The sequence below is a fragment of the Pongo abelii genome, chromosome 23, assembly GCF_028885655.2.
Source record: "Pongo abelii isolate AG06213 chromosome 23, NHGRI_mPonAbe1-v2.0_pri, whole genome shotgun sequence".
In the NCBI taxonomy this organism is placed as follows: domain Eukaryota; kingdom Metazoa; phylum Chordata; class Mammalia; order Primates; family Hominidae; genus Pongo; species Pongo abelii.
In genome coordinates, this window is record NC_085929.1 from 39,103,310 (window position 1) to 39,123,318 (window position 20,009).

At 44.5% G+C, this 20,009-nt stretch overlaps 1 protein-coding gene across 6 annotated transcripts in view; it reads right to left on the minus strand.

Moving 5' to 3' along the window:
* Window positions 1-20,009, minus strand: part of SYN3 (synapsin III) — a 545,178-nt gene that overhangs the window by 63,863 nt on the left and 461,306 nt on the right. For all 6 annotated transcript variants that reach the window (XM_009234294.4, XM_054543712.2, XM_054543715.2 and 3 more), the window contains one exon: window positions 19,111-19,173. In XM_009234294.4, the coding sequence (XP_009232569.1) occupies window positions 19,111-19,173 (63 nt within the window). The remainder of the gene's footprint in view (window positions 1-19,110; window positions 19,174-20,009) is intronic.

Sequence of the window (20,009 nt, forward strand, 5' to 3'; positions counted from 1 at the left end):
TCCTGCTAGAAAGGGACCCCCTTGGGAGGCCCAATGTCCATTCATCTTTGGATCCGCTCACTGTTGTGGTTGTCTAAGTACAGCGTCTACACACACTTACATGATTTTTGATAAATGAAAATATCATTGGAGATTTGTCCTCCATCATGACTCTAACTGGATTCTCAGCTCTTGGCTTATATTTCTGCTTTAGAGTTTACTTATTCTGCCTTGATCACAGTATGTTGTCTATATGATCTTCCTCCAGCACCTGTCCTCACTCTGGGAGCTTACTTCCTACCACTTCTTACCTCAAGCACTCACTCCTGCTCCACTGGCCTCCTCCCTGTTCCTTGACCACATAGAGTGGCTCCTGCCCCAGGGCCTTTGTCTGTGCTGTTCCTTCTGCTGTCATGCCCTTCCTCCACATGTCCACGTGGCTCACTCTCTCCTTCCTTTACATGGCACCTCACAGAAAGGCTTCTCTGATCACATTCATCACACTCTGCCTCTTACTTGGTGTCTTTCTTTTTCAGAGCCCTTCTCATCTCCTGACATATGGCAGATTTATTTGCTTATTCTTTTCTTCATCTGCTTCCCTCCATAGCATGTAAGCTGCATGGGGCAGGGACTTGATTGTGTTTGATATTGCATCTCCAGTGCCTAGAATAGTGCCTGGCATGTACAAAGTGCCTGGCATGTTATGAATACTTCTTGAATACACGAATGAATGAAGATGATTTGCTTTCTAGTAAGCCAGTATTTTCTTTCTTTTTCTTTTCTTTTCTTTTTTTCTTTTTTTCTTTCTTTCTTTCTTTCTTTCTTTCTTTCTTTCTTTCTTTCTTTCTTTCTTTCTTTCTTTTTCTTCTTTCTGTCTTTCTTCTTTCTTTCTTTCTCTCTTTCTCTCTCTCTCTCTCCCCCTCTCTCTCTCTTTCTGACAGGGTCTCACTCTGGGGCCCAGGCTGGAGTGCAGTGGCATGATCATGGCTCCCTGCAGCCTCAATCTCCCAGATTCAGGTGATCCTCCCACCTCAACCTCACAGGTATCCGGGACAACAGGTGTGCACCACACACCTGGCATTTTTTTTTTTTTTGTATTTTTAGTAAAGACAGGGTTTTGCCATGTAGCCCAGGTTGGTCTTGAACTCCTGGACTCAAGCTATCCACCTGCCTCTGCCTCCCAAAGTGTTGGGATTACAGGCATGAGCCACTGACCATAGTCAAGCCAATATTTTTCAAACTGTCAGTTTGAAATTGGTCATCAAATCAACTTAATGGATCACAACCAACATTTTTAAAAATAAAATACACTAGAACTGAAGATATCAGAATGCCTTGAACACAGTAAGGGCAAGTATTATTCTGTAAAACTCATCTTGGTCAATATACAGTATCTAGCAATCAGGTGGCAAGGCAAAATGTATTCCTCATTGGGGTTTGTTGTACACATTTTTGGAAAAGCATTGTGTTAGGCCAGAGATTGGCAAACGTTTTCTGTAAAGAGTCCAGTGGTAAATATTTTAGGCTTTGTAGGACATAAAAACTATTGAACTCTGATTTTGTAGTGTGAAAGTAGCCATAGACATTATGTGCACAAATAAGCAGGGCCATGTTATAATAAAACTTTATTAACAAAATCAGGTTGCGGGGCTAGATTTGGCCTGTGGGTGGTAGTTTGCCAAACCCTGCACTAGACTGTTGTCTAGCCTGTGACTATGTTTTATATGTGTAAATTCCCTTTATACAGCAGCTATGTCTTTTTCATCTCTGAATCTTAACCATGAGTGTGTCATCCCAGCATCTAACCCATTGATTAAACATAACAAATGTTCATGAAATGTTTGCCAATATATTCAATGAACATTTATTGACTCCTTAACTCTAAACAGCTTGGGACCAAATCCATCAGTATTTGTTGAATGAATGTAAGAGCCATGTCTTAGTCTGTTTGGGCTGCCATAACAAAATATCTCAGACTGGTTAATTCAGAAATTTATTACTCACAGCTCTGCAGGCTGGGAAGTCCAAGATCTAGGTGCCAGCAGATCAGTGTCTGATAAGGGCTTTATAGATGGTGACTTTTGCTGCATTCTCACACAGCGGAAGGGGCAAGGGAGCTCCCTCACACCTCCTATGTAAGGGCACTAATCCCATTCACGTGGGCAGAGTCCTCATGACCTAATCACTTCCCAGAGGAACCACCTCTTAATACTATCACACTGGGTATTAGGTTCCAACGTATGAACCTAATATGTTTAGGAAGACACCAACATTCAGACCACGGCAAGCCATTAGTCTCAAATTCTCAAAAGCCCTTGCCCCTCCTCCAGCCCTTCTGAAGACCAGGACTTAGAGCTCAAAGGTGTCCTTGCCCCAGCCACTTGGGTCACTTGCTGCCAGGGGCCGGAAGGGGTGGTGGGAAGGTGATGGGAACAACAGGGTTTGATGGACTGTTTGGGGAACTGTCTAATTATCCTGCTTATCAGTGCTGGTTCCTTTCCTTAGCTCTTTCCCTTAATAAATGAAAACTCCTTCTGTTGTTATTGAGCTCCCGGGTCACTGATTCTTTTGAATCATATAAACGATATGTTTATAGAGTTACAGTGTGACCGTGAAATTGAATGGAGGGGAAGGGAGGCACCAGAGAAGTGTCAGCCCTGAAAGGCAACACTTTCTCTTCCCAGGCTTCTGCTCATTGTGTAGGGCAAAGGACAGGGCTTTCCGCTGTCCAGGGCCCTGGCCTAGGCAGGGAGGGGAGCTGAGGTCAGTGGGTACAGCTTGTGCGTCCACAGAGCTTACAGCCTGGTTGGGGAGGGAGATGGCCAGGCTCAGAGTTGAAGATGACCTAGATCATGCGTCAACAAACTATGGCCTGAGGGCCAAAGCCAGCCCACCACCCATTTTTGTACAGCCCATGGATTAAGAAGAGTTTAAAAATTTTAAACACAGCAGTCTCCCCTTATCCATGGTTTCACCTTCTGTGGTTTCAGTTACTTGCACTCAACCAAGGCCCAAAAATAGGTGAGTACTATACAACAGGACATATTGAGAGGGAGAGACCACATTCACATGACTTCTGTGACAGTAGATTGCTATAATTGTCCTATTTTATTATTTATTGTTATTTCTCTTACTGTGCCTAAATTTATAAATTAAACTATATCATGGATGTGTATTTATAGGAAAATCCAGTAAATGTAGGGTTTGGTACTATTTGTGGTTTCAGGCTTCCACCGGGAGTCTTGGAATGTATCCTTTGCCAATAAGGGGGAGCTAGTCGGGAAAAAATCAAACAAACAACAATATTATACAAAGTGGGAACATGATATGAAATTCAAATTTCAGTGTCCATGAGTAGAGTTCCAGTGGAAGATAGCACTGCCCATTCATTTACGTATTGTCTGTGGTTGCTTTCTCACTACAAGGGCAGACTGAGTAGCTTCAGCAGAGACCATGTGCCCTGCAAAGCCTCAAATAGATACCATCTGGCTCTGTGCAGAAAAGTTTGATGACCCTTGCCTAGATCATGGTCTAGCAGCATTGATATCACCTGGGAGCTTGTTAGAAATTCAGAACCCCAGGCAGGACTGCAGATCTAGCGAATGAGAGACTGCATTTTAACAAGATCCCCTGGGTGATCTGTGTGCACAGTCAGGCGCTAGAGGAAGCAAATCAACATCTCTTAAGTATCTACAATTTTTTGAGTGCGTTATCTCAATTAGTCTTTAGGTTAATCCCTTTTCTACTAGGGACATTTACTGGGCCCGTTTTGTTTTTATTTTTTGAGATGGAGTCTCGCTCTGCCACTCAGGCTGGAGTGCAGTGGTGCAATCTCGGCTCACTGCAACCTCTGCCTCCCAGGTTCAAGTAATTCTTGTGCTTCAGCTTCCTGAGCAGCTGAGACTACAGGCGCCCACCACCATGCCCGGCTAATTTTTATGTTTTTAGCAGAGACGGGTTTCGCCATGTTGGCCAGGCTGGTCTTGAACTCCTGACCTCAGGTGATTGGCCTGTCTTGGCATCCCAAAGCGCTTGGACTATAGGCATGAGCCATAGCTCCCGGCCAATTGGGGCTATTTTACAGGTAAGAAAAACAAAGATCACAAGTCAAGTGCTCGCCAAAGGTTATATAATTAGGAATTGGCTGAGTAAGATTTAAACTCTTAGGTCCTTTGTACAGCCTGTGGCCTTAACCATTAAGCTCAATGGTCCCCTGTACAGAGAGGGTAAGGCCAAACTCAGAGTCTTTTGTCTGAAGCTGGAGGCACTAAACCGACCCCCTAAGATACCCTAAGTGGGTGGCTGTTTTATTTGACATATATTGTGTTTCAAAAGATTTTTAAATTAGTTGCCAATATTTTAAAATCAGGAGTCTGGATATTGGAGACCCCAGATAATTGATTCTTTTTTCTTTTTCTTTTCTTTCTTTTTTTTGTTTCTTTTTTGAGACAAGGTCTCACTTTGTGGCCCAGGTTGGAGTGCAGTGGTGTGATCATAGCTTACTGCAACCTCCGCTTCCTGGGTTGAAGCAATTCTTCTGCCTTGGCCTCCCAAGTAGCTGGGACTACAGGCACGCACCACCAAACCCGGATAATTTTTATATTTTTAGTAGAGATGGGTTTTCATCATGTTGGCCAGGCTGGTCTTGATCTCCTGACCTTGTGATCCGCCCATCTCGGCCTCCCAAAATGCTGGGATTATAGGCGTCAGCTACCACACCCGGCCTGAGAATTGATTGTTACAAAAGAATCTGGAAATCAGGCCTCCCTGGCTGAGGCTAAGTTGTGACTTCCCTTGCAGGATGGCCTCGAACTCCCAGCCTGGGCTTCTGACTCATGGGAATGCCTGGTCCCTTGGGCATCTGAGTTTGCATCCCTTGGTCAAAACCAGTGGTTATGCAGAACAGCCTGCAGATCACCTGGGCATTTTGTTAAAATGCAGATTCAGATTTGGCAGGTCTGGAAACAGGTCTGCATTCTCCCTTTTTTTTTTTTTTTTTTTTTTTGAGACCGGGTCTCACTCTGTTGCCCAGGCTGGAGTGCAGTGGTGTGATCACAGCTCACTGCAGCCTTGACTTCCCAGGCTCTAGTGATCCCCCTACCTCAGCCTCCCAAGTAGCTGGGACCAGAGGCACATGCTACCACAACCAGCTAATTTTTATTTATTTATTTATTTAATTTTTGTAGAGACAGGCTGGGGGTGGAGGTGGGTCTCACCATGCTGCTTAGGTTGGTTTTGAACTACTGGACTCAAGTGATTCTCCCATCTCAGCTCCTGAAAACTTCTGGGATTACAGGTGTGGGCCACTGTGCCCAGCCTATGTTCTGCATTTTTAAGGGGCTCCCAGGTGATATGGATGCTGCCAGTACCTCCACAGGGCACACTGAGCAGCAAGGCTATCAAGGAGCTCAGGACCGTCTGACTTCAGGGCTCATTGCCCAGATCATCTGAATCGGTGCCCTTGGCTGCTGATCCATTATCTGTTGGAGTGGTCGGGGGCCTCTAGGTCCCTTTCTTCAGCTGTTAGCAGCCTCCTCCATCGAGCTGCTGAGTTGTATAACTACCACTCTTTTCTAGGAGTGTCATGATGTGAACAAGGCTGAGCAGCATTCACTGGCCCATCACAGTGCCTCCTTTGTCTTCCAGCTTCACCCCTAGAGGACGGAGCTATTGGTATGGAGGTCTCCTGGGGCTGAAGACCAAGAGTCAAGCAAGAGATCAGGGTCTGCTACTAGTGTCCTATTGATCTGGAGGCTTAATGGAGGCAGATGTTTGTATTTTAGAAAGCTGCTTCCCCTACCCCCAACACGTGGACAGACACACACCCCAAAATGTAACAAACCCATTGTCTGCATCATCTCTGGTCTTCCTGGAAAACAAGCCTGCCATGGCCACCTGTCAGCAGTGATGCCAGCTGCTCCCCAGTACAGCTATTTCCAAGATTCCAGAGATGTGGCTGGTTTCACTTCCAGGAAGCTTGCTGGAAGGCTGCCCTGTGCCCTAGGCCTCAGTAGGGAAGGGGGCCTCCCCTGGTTTTAGGATCGTGCTTCTCCTGCCTGCTGATGGTAAGAATGGGCTGTGCCTGAGCATTTTGGCTAGAGAAGCCCTCAGTAGACACACAGGCTGTGTTCCAAAAGGCCTGGCAGAACTCTCTGGAGTCTTACCTCCCCTGGCATGGATGCAAGAACCAGTGGGAAGAACGTGTGCGTGTGATATGCAGCCCTATGCAAATCATTTCTCCTCTTTGATCTCTGCTTATCTCATCTGTAAAATGAGTATCATTGAAACTGTCCTCACAGGGTTAACAAAAATTACATGCTGGGTCCTGTGCAGAAATATAGTTCTATTAAGCACTAATCAGGCCACACTTCGGCCCACTTCCTTGTAACTGAGAGTCAGGTAGCACTAGATACTGACCATCTGCATCCTCATTGTTCCTATAGCTAGGATTTCTAACCTTAGAATCATAGGTTTCTTTTTACGAATTGATTTATATCCCCATTGTTCCTATAGCTACGATCAGCGACCATGGACTCATAAGGCTTTTGTTTAAGAATTGCCTAAGATGTTCTTCAGATCCTGAATTCCAGCAGAACAGCTGATGCCAACCAGTTTGAAAACAACCACAGAGGAATCGAATCAGCATGAGGATGCAGTTTCTTCATTTCCCTGTCCCATGACTTTACTCTGCACTCTTTGACCAATCAATAATCCTGACACCTTGGCCCACTCCAAACCCCTTGAAATCTCTAGCTGCAACTCCCTGGAGGGGTGGATTTGAGGTTTCCTCCTGTTTCCTTGTTTGGCTGCCGTATGATTATTAAACTCTTTCTTTGCTGCAATCCCTGTTGTCTTGGTTTATTGACTTACTGTGCATCGGGCAAACAAATCTATTATGATGACATCATGACGCAATATCCACCTCAAAGGACTGCTGGGAGCCTCAAAAATTTACAAATTTGTAAAGTGTATGTGACTGATGCCGGGGAACAACAAGGAGCTTTTGGTGATTGGAGTATGGTAAATTATAATGTTCCCCACCCCACCAGGTGATGTATGCCCCTCTTCTGTCTGAGGGTCTCTTAAGGGGAAGAATTCTCTGGCCTTTGTTAGATGCAATGTCAGGATGGCTCAACAGACATCACCAGGAAAACAGAGAAAAGAAAAAAAGGAAATCTTATTGCTTTTCAATGTCTGTCAGTTAAAAAAAATGATATTCTTTGTTTTTCATGGAGGGGTTCTGTGCATCAGTGCTCATAAGAACAGACAATTTATTTCTTCCAAATGAGTCGGTTCCTGGGCCTCTGTCCCTCTTGACAAAATGGGGCTTATAGATGCTGCACACTGTCTTTAAAACACAGTGCCAGAGGGTGGTATTCTTTCTTTCTTTTTGTTTAAATCATTCTTTTGAAATGAATGTTCTTAGTCTTGGCCTCAGGCCTGGTGTGAGATCAGTTGACCAAAACACAAGAGCAGTTCATATGCAAAAGGTCAGTGCTGGTCTCAAAGGTACTGACATGTTTCTTGGGTGGGGCCTTGTGAAATTCTTTATAAATAAACTCTTCAATTAAGTTGGCTCCTTGCCTTGTACTGGGAAGAGATGATTACACCAGGGTGTTCCTCAGGGTCCCTGGCAGCAAGCAGAAAAGGGCTGTCAATCTCAGTCCAAATTCTGCTCCACCACTTACCTGTGACCTTGGGCAGAATGACTCTTGGCACCTCTATAAAACAGGGATCAGAAATACCTCTGAAATACCTCTGAAGGTTAGAGGAGATGCACAAGGCACTCATCGTGGTGTACGGGCACTTGGGAATTGTTAATATCCTCCTTCTCTTTCCTTATTCATCCATGTAATCTGCTCTGAGCTATCCCAGAGAAGCAAAGGCCCAGGGAAGTTAAGAAATTTGCTCAAGGTCACAATGCTGGCAAACAGTAGAGCCAAGCTCAGAACCCCAGCATCAGTCTAAGCCCAAAGCCCATACTCTCTTTTCCTTATCTCCCCATCTCCTATTTCTATGAAGCTTTAGACTTTCTAATGCACTTTTACTCACTAGCTCTCCCAAGTGATTGGGTGAGGAAAATCATGAAATAAGGGAAAATTGCATTTACAGGTTTAAGTGACTGGCACAGGTGGTTACTGCTGGCCCCAGGGAGTGTGAGGCTGGCAGGATGACCCAGATTTCCCAAACCAGGCCAGGGCTCTTTCCAGTGAACCAAGGATGGTGTGAGGATGCAGGAGGTGGCAGAGGAATATCTCAGGTAGAGGTCTTAGCTTTAAATCCTTGTAAGAAAAATGACTTCGTGATCTAGATGGTCCTGCCTTCAATAGGTGAGCACTGGGTTACACAGAGGTGTAGGATGACTGTTTCAGTTAGCTCTGCTTATGGCTAGAATCACAGCATTTTAGCTTTCAAAGGCAGGAAGCAAATTTAAGGACTCTTTACAAGATGGGCATGTGTGTCTTTTATATATATATGTGTGTATATATATATACACATATATATATATATACACACACATATACATATATACACACACACATGCACACACATGCAAATATACACATGCAGTTGATTCTCATTATTAATGCTAGTTATGCCTTATAAAGTTGCGGTGAACACTGAATAAGCGAATACTGACCCATTGCTCCTAGGAGAAATACAGAGTTAGGTTCCTTTAAGCCTCTGGCCACAATATTTTCATCCAGTGATTAATATATAAACTTGTGTTATGTGTGTTTCTGCTGAAAGACATCTTAATATATATTGTTGATTCATTGACATTAAACTCATTGCCAATGGTACTATATAACTCATGCCTGAATGAAACTTATCTAACACATGTATTTTTTTCCATGAAGAATATCACTTAGGAAGACTAGACAGCACTTCAGCACTACACTTTGAAGGCATTTTAAACAGTGAAATCATCAACAAAAAGCACAAAAATGCATAAATGTGGCACCAAATAGACCGCAAGAAGGACACTTGTTTACGGTTTGAGAGCTGAAACCAGGAGACAGAGCGTTATCTTATTTGACTCAAATTTTTCACCACTCTGAGCAGGTCCATGAATGGCCACAAAACTGCTGCGAGATTTCATTTTGGGGCTACAAAGGAATTTTCGCAAGTAGATGAACTGGCAAACATGGAGTCTGTGAATGATGAGGATGGACTGTGTATATTGCACTTGTGGAGAGGACAACTTCATTGCAGAGGCTGTGTAAAGGGAGCACAGTGCCTAAAGTCTTCACTAAGGTGTAGGGGACTGATGTATCCCCTCCCGAGGGCCCACTGTGCTCAGGAGAAGCAGAGAATAGGCCAGGCACGGTGCCTCAAGCCTGTAATCCCAGCACTTTGGGAGGCTGAGGCGGGTGGATCACAAGGTCAGGAGATTAAGACCATTCTGGCCAACATGGTGAAACCCCCTCTCTACTAAAAACACAAAAATTAGCTGGGCATGGTGGCCTGCGTCTGTAGTCCCAGCTACTCAGGAGGCTGAGGCAGGAGAATCGCTTGAACCCGGGAGGCAGAGGTTGCAGTGAGCCGAGATCGCACCACTGCACTCCAGCCTGGGTGACAGAGCAAAGCTCTTATCCCCCCGCCAAAAAAAAAAAAAAAAAAAGAGAAGCAGAGAATAAAGGAGGCCGGTGGCCATCAAAAGGGAGTGGCGGGTGGATGAGAGAGGACATAGGGAGGGAGGTGGGATTGAGAGGGAGGGCAGTGGGTGTTGCTGGGGAGGGTCCCTCACAGTTTGGCTGGGTCCCAGAACTCCCTTCCCCTGAACACCTTGTGGGTGGGTGCCTCTTCTCTGCTCACTTTTGGCTGGGGGTCTGCTGATCTGTGAAACACAGAAAGACTCTCCTCTCTGGCTGTCTCCCAGTTGTGGGGAACCTTTTGATTTCTTAACTATTCCCCTGGGATCCATTCCTCTATTTGCTCATTTTCTAATACTCCCTCTTCATCACCGTGTTATTGGGCCACCGACTCCCACTCCAAAGGCCGACCATGCCCGGAAAGCTCATTAAATGAGTCAGCCTAAGAGAAGGGATCAGAGTCCAGGTCACTTGGAGCTGATGACGGCAGCGAACCTGGCCAAGCCAGCGTGTGCAAGATGCCGGCGCTGCTGGAAACATCGCGTGGAGAAGCGGCCCTCTCATCACCCGGAACAGACAGGGGTGTCAGTAGAGGTTTCCCAACCTGTCACTCATTACTCTAGGGTCTTCTTAGAAGGACAACAAACCCTGTGCCTGCATGGCGCAGTGTTAGGGTACATGGTACCATGTCACTCCCCTGAGCTCAGCCAGACTGCCTGAGGGTTGTGCCCCACTCCACCATTTACTGCTTGTGCCTCAGTTTCCTGATCTGTAAAACGGAAGTTCTAATAGTATCCACCTCATAGGGTTGTTATGAAGACTGCACTACATATATACATATAGCACTGAGAACAGTGCCTGCACAGAGTAAGCTCTACAGAACACTGGCTTTTATTATTGTGATTATTATTATTGCTCTCATTATTACTACTCTTCTCATCTCTAAAGAATGGAATGGGACTGAACGATTTCAAAGGCCTTTCTTTCCCTTCCTGTTCTGTTATTGGAGATGCTCCCTTGCTGTGTGGCCTTGGGCAAGGCCCTTTTCCTCTCTGGGCCGCAAGTTCTTATCTTCTAAGTGAGGTGCTGGGAGTCAAGCCCTCAGAGCCTGAATCTATGAAATAAGGATAAGACGACTCCTAGAGTGGGGTTAATTTGTGATTGCAGCCTCTCCTGGGGATGCTGAATTTCCTTATTTTAAGAATTTACTCAGAACTTAATTCAATTCCTCTCCCCTTTTTGTCTATTGTAACTGCTTATTTCATCTTAGCTAAGATAAATGGTTAAGTAATCAACATAACAGTGTATATTTGTAGTGTGTTTCTAAAGCTCCTATTCACTGAACCAACCACCTTCCTAAGCCTGGATTAATTTATTCTATCATCATTACAACCCTGGGAGGGAGATCATTGTCCCCGTGTTAGAGATGAGGAAATTGAGGCACAGAGAAAAATTAACCCTGGGAGGGAGATTATTGTCCCCGTGTTAGAGATGAGGAAATTGAGGCACAGAGAAAAATTAAGCAACTTGCCCAAGGACACACAAACAGTAAATAGTAAATCCAGATTCAAACCAGGAACCTTGACTCCAGATTCTGTAAGCTTTACCCTGACACTATACCAGCGGTTGGCCTTGAACTGAATTTCTAATTCTACGATGGAAACACTGAGGTAGGAGGCAGGTCTTTACTCCAGACCAGATTGATGACTAGCTGAACCAAGGAAGAGGCAAAAGCACCTTTCCATAAGACATGCTCACCAGTACATGCCAGTTTACCCTTGCCAGTAACTCAGAAGTTACTGCCTCTTTTCATGGCATTGACAGATCCACCCCTTTTCTAGAAATTTCTGAATAACCCGCCTCTTAATTTGCATGTAATTAAAAATGGGTATAAATATGACTGAAACACTGCCCCTGAGCTCCTATTCTCAACACACTGCCTGTAGGGTAGCCCTGCTCTGCAGGAGGAGTCACGGAGCTGTAACACTGCTGACTCAATAAAGCTGTTTTCTTCTACCACTGGTTTGCTCTCTTGCTCTTGAATTCTTTCTTGAACAAAGCCAAGAACCTTCCCAGGCTGAGTCCCAGTTGTGGGGCTTGCCTGCTCTGCATCAACATGATATTGTGCAATTCCTTCCAATGGACTGCTCATAACATTGGTTAATACCACAGAATCTCATCATTGGAGGATAATGTAAGGGTCACCTCCATGGTGTTTTAATTGGGCTGGTCAGGCGACTAATGAGAAGCTGAAGGAAGTTATGGACCCCTTTCCCCCAAAATGTTCATGTCACATCCACACATAAACACACATGCAAGTTTGTCTCTATTTCAGGGGGTGCAAACATCTCAGGCTAAGAACCTCACATAATACTTAATCTCTTGAAACTCTCAATAAGTTTCCTAACTCTCTCATCTTTGCTCCAACTGTCCAGTGATGAGAACCTCTTACCTAAAGGGGCAGTCCAGTAAGATTTGCCTCTGATTGTTAGAAAGTTGCTCTTTCCACAGGACTTATAACACTGATTGGGTCCCAACTCTGCCCACTAGATGTTATGTAGAATCGGTCTAATCTATCTTCCCATGACAATCCTCCATATTTCTGAAGATGTTGGTCACACTATCTCTAGTTCTTCTGGAGTATATGCCTCATCCATCCACTACTTGGTTCATTCTTCCATACATTAGTTTGTCACTATCCCTTTCAAACACCCAAAATTGGTGCAGCCCAGAACACCACAGTCTTCTGGCTGTGGACTGGCTAGCTAGGTGCAGGGCTCTCATTTTTGTTCTGGGCATCATCTTTCCATTCATACAGCCTAAGAGTGAATTACATTTTTAAAATCTTATTTTGAAATATAGCACAACTATGAAGAAGGGCAAAAACAAAAAACAACAATTCAATGAACTATCACAAAGCAAATACCCACATAACCACCCCGTAAATCAAGAACTAGAACTTTGCCCACTTCTGCCTCATCTCCATGACTATCCCCTCCGTCCTCTCCAAAGATAACTTCTATTCTGACTTTTATGGTGATAATCTCTTGCTTTTCTTAGAAGTTCTATCACCTAAATATGTATATGAGTTAATGCTATAGTTAAGCTTTCCTGGTTTTTAAATTTTATATAAATGGAACTATAGAAATAGGCAATCTTTTGTTTCTGACTTATTTCACTAAATGATGTGTTTGTGAGATTCATTCAAGTTGCTATATGTAGTTGTAGTTCATTAATTTTTATTGCTGAAAATATTCCATTTATATGAATATACTACAATTGATTTATCTATTCTATTAAACGGACACATGAATTTTCAGCAATTATAAACAAAGCTAGTATAATCATGTGTTTTGGTCACACATGCATGCATTTAGGTCAGGTATACCTAAAATAACTCCTGTGCGATCAGCTTAGTAGACAATATCAAGCTATATTCCAAAGTGGTTGTACAAATTTATGCTTTTACAAAAAATGTGTACTTTCTGTGTGTGTGTTCCAACTGTTCCATGTTCTCACCAACACTTAGCATTATTAATCTTTTTAATTTTGGCTATTCTCGTGGCTATAAAGTAGCAACTCATTGTGGTTTTAATTTGCATTTCCCTGATGACTAATAAAGTTGAGCCTATTTTCATCTATTTATTTGGCATTTGTTGATTAGAGCTTTTGGCAACCCAGTCCTCATCTGAGTCATACTAAACTTGTAACCAAGTGAAATAAAGTATCTGACATATGATGCTATTTAATCATATCTCCCCTACTGACTTAGGTTGGATTTTGGGTCCCCAGAGCAGGTCTGAACATTCTTAATAATGACGGGCCATATTTCTGGTGTGCCCACTTGTTGCAGGCACTGAGCTATGTGCTTGACATACATAATGTCTCTTAATCCTCACAACCAGCTTACGAAGCTCATACAATTATTACTATGTTCATTTTACATGAGAAGAAACTAAAGTGGAGGAGGCAACTTATCTAAGGTCTCACAACTATTAGGTGGTGTGACCTAGATTCAAATAAACACCCTTAGCCACCATAATAACAATGTGCTTCCAAAGACAGAGACATATGGCTGCATTAAAAAAAAAAACTTAAAAATTGCTAAAAACTGAATAATAAGGCGAACATGTCATTGTCAAAAGGAGAAAATAGTTTCAAAGTATGACAAAGCATTAATGTTCTTCGAATGCGAGATGTTCTTCCAAATTAATAAAAGGACAACCATCTCAATAGAAAATGGCAAAAGGTTTCTGGGGTTAGATAAATCTGGGAATTTCTACTTACTTTTCTGTTCTTGTACCCCAACAATGTATATGACCAAATTTATGACTCTAAGAAGTTCTGCACTAAAAGCTTACTTTAATGCAGAGTTTTCCAAACCTATATGACAAAAATAGATTTTGGCATCCTGAGTAATTATAATTCTTCAGAACATGCTTTGAAACATGTTGAACTCTATTATCACCACGGCTTCCTCTGGTTTCTAGTCTGGTAAAATCTCCAAAAAAGGAAATGAAGTTAGTTTTGTCCAATGTTTCTCAACCTTGATACTCCAGTAGTTCCTTCTTATCTGTGGTTTCGGTTACCCACGGTCAACTGCGGTCCAAATACATTAAATGGAAAATTCCAGAAATAAATAATTCCTAGGTTTTAAAGTGCGCACCATCCTGAGTAGTGTGATGAAATCTTGCACTACCCAGCTCCATTTTGCCCGGGACATGAATCATCGCTGTGTCCAGCACGTCCATGCTGTATATGCAACCCACCCGTTAGCCACTTAGGAGCCATCTCAGTTACTGGATCCATTATCATGGAATGTTCAAGCAACTGTTATTCTACTTCCTAGTGGCCGCAAAGTTCAAGGGCACTGTGCCTGATTTATAAATTAAACTTTATCATAGGTATGTAGAGGAATAAACAGGATGATTCAGAACCATCTGTGGTTTCAGTAATCCACTGGGGGTCTTGGAATGTATCCCCAGCAGATAAGTGGGATCGACTGTATTGACATTTTGGGGCAGTACAATTCTTTGTCGTGGGAAGCTGTCTTATGTACTGTGGATGTTTAGCAGCATCCCTGGCTTCTACCTGGTAGATATCAGTATTACCCCCTCACCGTCCCCAAGTTATAACAAATAAAATTGCCTCCAGACACATCCAAATGCCTCCCGCCCGGGGGCAGATCATTTTGCTCCCAACCACTTGTCTAACCTGACTGACTTCTAAGGAACTTATGGTATCCCCAGGAATATGGACCACTGTCTAAGCACTCCCAAAATGGCATAGAGTTTCACCATATTTTGATTTCTGTTTCTCATGATGTCCACTATTTTTTTGTTTTAATACAAGGGGGTAATTGTTCCATCTCTTGCCTTCTAGTCTTTTTGTGTTTTAGGATTTCTTAAATCTCCAGGCACACCCAACCGCATGCAGTTCCCCTGATGCCAGGTTTCCTCTTACTAGTTGAATTTTCTCCTTTCCTGGGCATGCTCTTAATCACCAGTGCCAACAAAGGCCATGCACTTGTCTTTCTAAATCAAGCCTCAATTCTCCTAGGATGCCTTTTCCATCTAGGTGGAATAAAGTTCTTTCCTCTAAGCCTCATACCCTCTGCACAGCCTTCTACCGGGCCCCCAACAACACATTATGCATATTTACGTGACTATCTCCACAATTCCTTGAGGACAGGGACTGGGTCCTATTGATTTTCCAATTCTCAGCATAGAGTAGGCACCACAAGTATAAAAGAACAAAGGAGTGAAGTATAATTTAGGATAGGCCAGCAATTGCATCCGTGGGGGCCTGGGTAGATTTCAAGCAACACTGAGCTCATTGACAGCCTCCTTACCAGCTTTCTTCTAGAAACGTTCTCTTTGCTTGTCTCCAGGAGGACAATCTTCACTCCCAAGATAAGGTAAATTTACCACAGGTACCAGCTTTGTTTTTCTCTCTCTCAGCTATGAACATGACATCATTTGCTTCGTCAACTTGGTCTAGACTGTTACTGCAAGTTTTCTCATTCCAAACATAAGGAGAAAAGACCTTTTCCCTTGATCTCAGCATTTTTGCAAACCTCAGTTTATTCTGGTCTGTGTCACTTTTTTTTTTAATCCTTGGAGTGCGCCCTCCTTTCCATGTTTTGGGAGGCCCTTCTGGACCTGAGTTTCTCATCTCTTTATTTCCTTCTTTTTATGTCCTGTTGGGGATTACTTTAAGCTTTAGGCACAGAGTTTAATTCTTGGGAATGCTTTGACTTTACCAGATCTGTCCAAGATGGTGGCAGTGGGTGGAGAGAAAGATACAGGTCAGAGAAACATTAACAAGGGGCAATTGACAAGACTTGGAGACCATTTGGACATGGAGGAGGGGGAGATGACTCCCAGGTTTCTGTTTTGAGGCAACTGAATGATTGGTGGTGCCTGCTGCAGAGATGGAGGTCACAGGAGGAAGCAGAGGAGGAGGAGAAGGAGGGAGGTGAGGGTGTCTGGGAAGATGCTGAGCCTGGTCTGGGATGTTTAGGCTCTGAGGTTTCCTTGGGAGACAAAGTAGAGATGTAGAGGACATAACTGGATATAAGAGCCTGATGCTCTGGGAAGGAAAAAGGTGATTCAGGATTCGGGAGTCTGTTGGCATGCAGATGGCAGTTGAAGCTGAGGTAGTTGACAAGAGCACTCAGGGATTGTGTGCAGATGGAATAGCCATGGTTAGGGATGATGCAGGAAGAAAAGTTCTCGAAGGAGAACAAGAAGGAGTGGCCAGAGACAGAGAGGAGGAAAGCCAGGAGAGGAGCATGCACCAGAGGCCACTATAAGGAGAGTTTGGGACAGAAGGATGGCCAGCCACCGTAAATGATAGCGAGAGGTGGATTCCAATAAGGACAGAAAAGTGCCTGCTGAATTAGCAACAGAGGATCCTTGGAGACCACTGAGAGGACAGCTTTAGTGGAGTGGAGGGGGCTGGAGACATATGCATGGGTGGAAGAAGCAGTGGGAGGTGAGGGAATTGGGGGGCAACATAGGATGTTGGCTAAAGAGACGTTCATTCATTCATCCACCCAAGCAAGAAGTGGGGCAGAGGGGCTCCTGTGTACCAGGTGCCACTCAGGGCTCTGGGATACAGCAGTGGAAAACCAGGCAGAACTTCCTGCCCTCAAGGTGTGTACTTTCTAGAGAGATATATTCTGAAGGGAGGACTCTTTTTAAAAGATAGTTATTAGAATTATCATTTGACTGATGAGGAAACCAAGAGAAGTTAGACGGTAACTCGCCCAAGTTTATGAAGATGTCCAAGCTATGGGTCATGCCCTGATCTGCCTGACCCATTCCTTTTGTTTTGATTTTTCTTTTCTTTTTTTTTTTTTTTTTGAGACTGAATTTCACTCTTGTTGCCCAGGCTGGAGTGCAATGGCACGATCTCGGCTAACCGCAACTCCGCCTCCTGGGTTCAAGCGATTCTTGCCGCAGCTTTCCAAGTAGCTGGGATTACAGGCATGCGCCACCATGCCTGGCTAATTTTTGTATTTTTAGTAGAGACGGGGTTTCTCCATGTTGGTCAGGCTGGTCTCTAACTCCCGACCTCAGGTGATTCACCCTCTTTGGCCTCCCAAAGTTCTGGGATTACAGGCGTGAGCCACCATGCCCGGCTGACCCATTCCTTTATAGGCTGCCCGAAGGGAATGGAGTTCAGGCATACAAAAGGTATAACAGGGTGGGGAAAACTACAGATGTGAGGTGAAGAATTATTATTCATGTCTGGGTGGACCTACTCAAAGAAAGGTGTCTGTCTACTTGGACTCACATTGTTTAGCTCCAGCTGTACTTTATCTAGGACCCACTGTGTTGGGCATTGTGTCTGGGCTCAAGTCCCCTCCAATGTGAGTGGCAGGTACTGAGATCCACATGTTCCCACTTGTTTCTGAGCCAGAGGCTTGAGAGGCAAACTGTGGGAGACTCCCAGTGCCCCCTTTCCTGTGAGACTCTGATGCACATGGTTTGATTGGGGCTAAACCATCTCTGCCTCCCATTGTTGAGGCCAAGTACATTGATCCAAGCAAGGTTCCATGGGATTAGATACAGAGGTGCTGGACAAAAAGAGGGTCTTTATCCTTTGGGGATGGTGAGCTTAGGGACCAGGTTGGGTGGCTCACAGCCATTTTGACCCTCTGAAGAAAATGCCAAGTAGAGATGAACAGAGCCAAGAGATAAAGAGGGAGATCGAGCTCTATTTCATTCGAACTCCTGGATCCAGCTCTGCTGGAATCTACCAAGAACTATCTCAGACATCCTAATATCTTGAACATTTTGACACTTGCAACTGAAGGAGTCTGACCAATATAGTTTGTCAGGATGTTATTTGTGACTGTGTGAGATATATTATATTATTGACTTTTGCAGTTAACTGACTCCGGGGGCTTCTTCCATGAAGCCAGATGTGTTTGCCATTTTCTAGGTGTCAGCAGCCCTACAGTGATTGATATGGTTTGCATTTGGGTCCCCACCCAAATCTCATGTCAAACTGTAATCCCCAGTGTTGGAAGAGGGGCCTGGTGGGAGGTGATTGGATCAGGGGGTGGATTTTCCCCTTGCTGTTCTTGTAATAGTGAGTGAGTTCTCACGAGATCTGGTTGTTTAAAAGTGCGTAGCATTTTGGCCAGGTGTGGTGGCTCACGCCTATAATCCCAACACTTTTGGAGGCCATGATCACTTGATGTCAGGAGTTTGAGACTAGCCTGGCCAACATGGTGAAACCCAGTCTTTATTAAAAATACAAAAATTAGCCATGTGTTGTGGCACACACCTGTAGTCCCAGCTACTTGGGAGGCTGAGGCATGAGAATCACTTTAACCTGGGAGGTGGAGGTTGTAGTGAGCCGAGATCACGCTACTTCACTCCAGCCTGGGTGACAGAGTGAGGCTCTGTCTCAAAAACAAAATAAAGTGTGTAGCACCTCCCCTTTGTCTCTCTTCCTCCTGCTCCAGGCATGTAAGACAGGCCTGCTTCCCTTTCCTGTAAGTTTTCCTTGTAAGTTTCCTGAGGCCTCCCCAGCCATGCTTCCCATACAGCCTGTGGAGCCACAGCCATTAAACCTCTTTTCTTTAAAATTACCCAGTTTCAGGTATTTCTTTATAGCAGTGTGAGAATGGACTAATAAAGTGATGAGTAAGACATGGGCTTGCAACATGGCTGTGGAGATGATGACAGCAAGCCCTCACAAAAGAATTACGCTCAATAAAATGCTCTACATCTCTTTCTCTTCAGTCACAATCATAGAGAATGATTAGTTAGCAATTCCAGGTAGGGTTTGGCAAGGATGGACTGAACTGGAGAGATGTTCTGTGCACCAGGAGCTCTGAGGAAGGTGGGCTGGGAGGGAAGGAGATGTACTGTGGATTCTTTTTAACACTCTGTTCTGGGTGCCTGTGCTAAGGGGTTGATGGGTGACAGAGGGAGATAGGAACAGGTAGTCTGGGGAACAGGTAGTCTGGGGAATCTCTGGGTGTGTCCACTGTGAGTAGAAGGGCTGTTTCTCATACCTTTCCCATTCCAGCGTGGGCATGTCCCAGCTTGACTACTACCGGGAAATGTGGGGCTGTGACCTGAAAGAGACAAGAATAAGTCACTCTTAACATCTCAGAGCATTGCCACCAAGGCTCTGGGTGCTGCTTGTTCCACAGAAAGATCCATTCATCTGATATGGTCGGGAATCCCCACAAGAATGCTTTGACAGATGGTCACCCAGCCATGGCCCAAACACCCTCAACGTCAGTGCTTTTGGCTTCCAAAGGAAGCTCTGAGCTCTTAAGACCAGCTTGTCTGGGGCACCCATCAATCTGCAGACAACGGAGTGGGACAAACCGACTGGTTTCCAATCTTGGCTTTACCACTGTGCAACTTTAGGCAAGTCATTGCGTTGACCCGTGCCTCAGTCTCCTCATTTGTCAAATGAAGACGATAATAATAGTATCCCATGGGGTTGCTGTGAGGATTGAGTTATTACATGTGTGGCACTCAGCGAATGGAAGCTTAATTATTCCTGGCATACTCCTGTCTTACATTATTCTTTTTTTTTTTTTTGAGATGAAGTCTTGCTCTTGTTGCCCAGGCTGGAGTGCAATGGCGCGATCTCAGCTCACTGCAACCTCTGCCTCCAGGGTTCCAGTGATTCTCCTGCCTCAGCCTCCCAAGTAGCTGGGATTACAGGTGCCTGCCACCATGCCTGGCTAAGTTTTGTATTTCTAGTAGAGATGGGGTTTCACCATGTTGGCCAGGCTGGTCTTGAACTCCTGACCTCAGGGGATCCACCCACGTCTGTCTCCTGAATTGCTAGGATTACAGGTGTGAGCCACCACGCCCGGCCCATTATTCTTTCAAATAACACTTCAACCACCTGAAAACTTTCATTACTTCCCTTAAGCCTCCCCAGGCCACCATA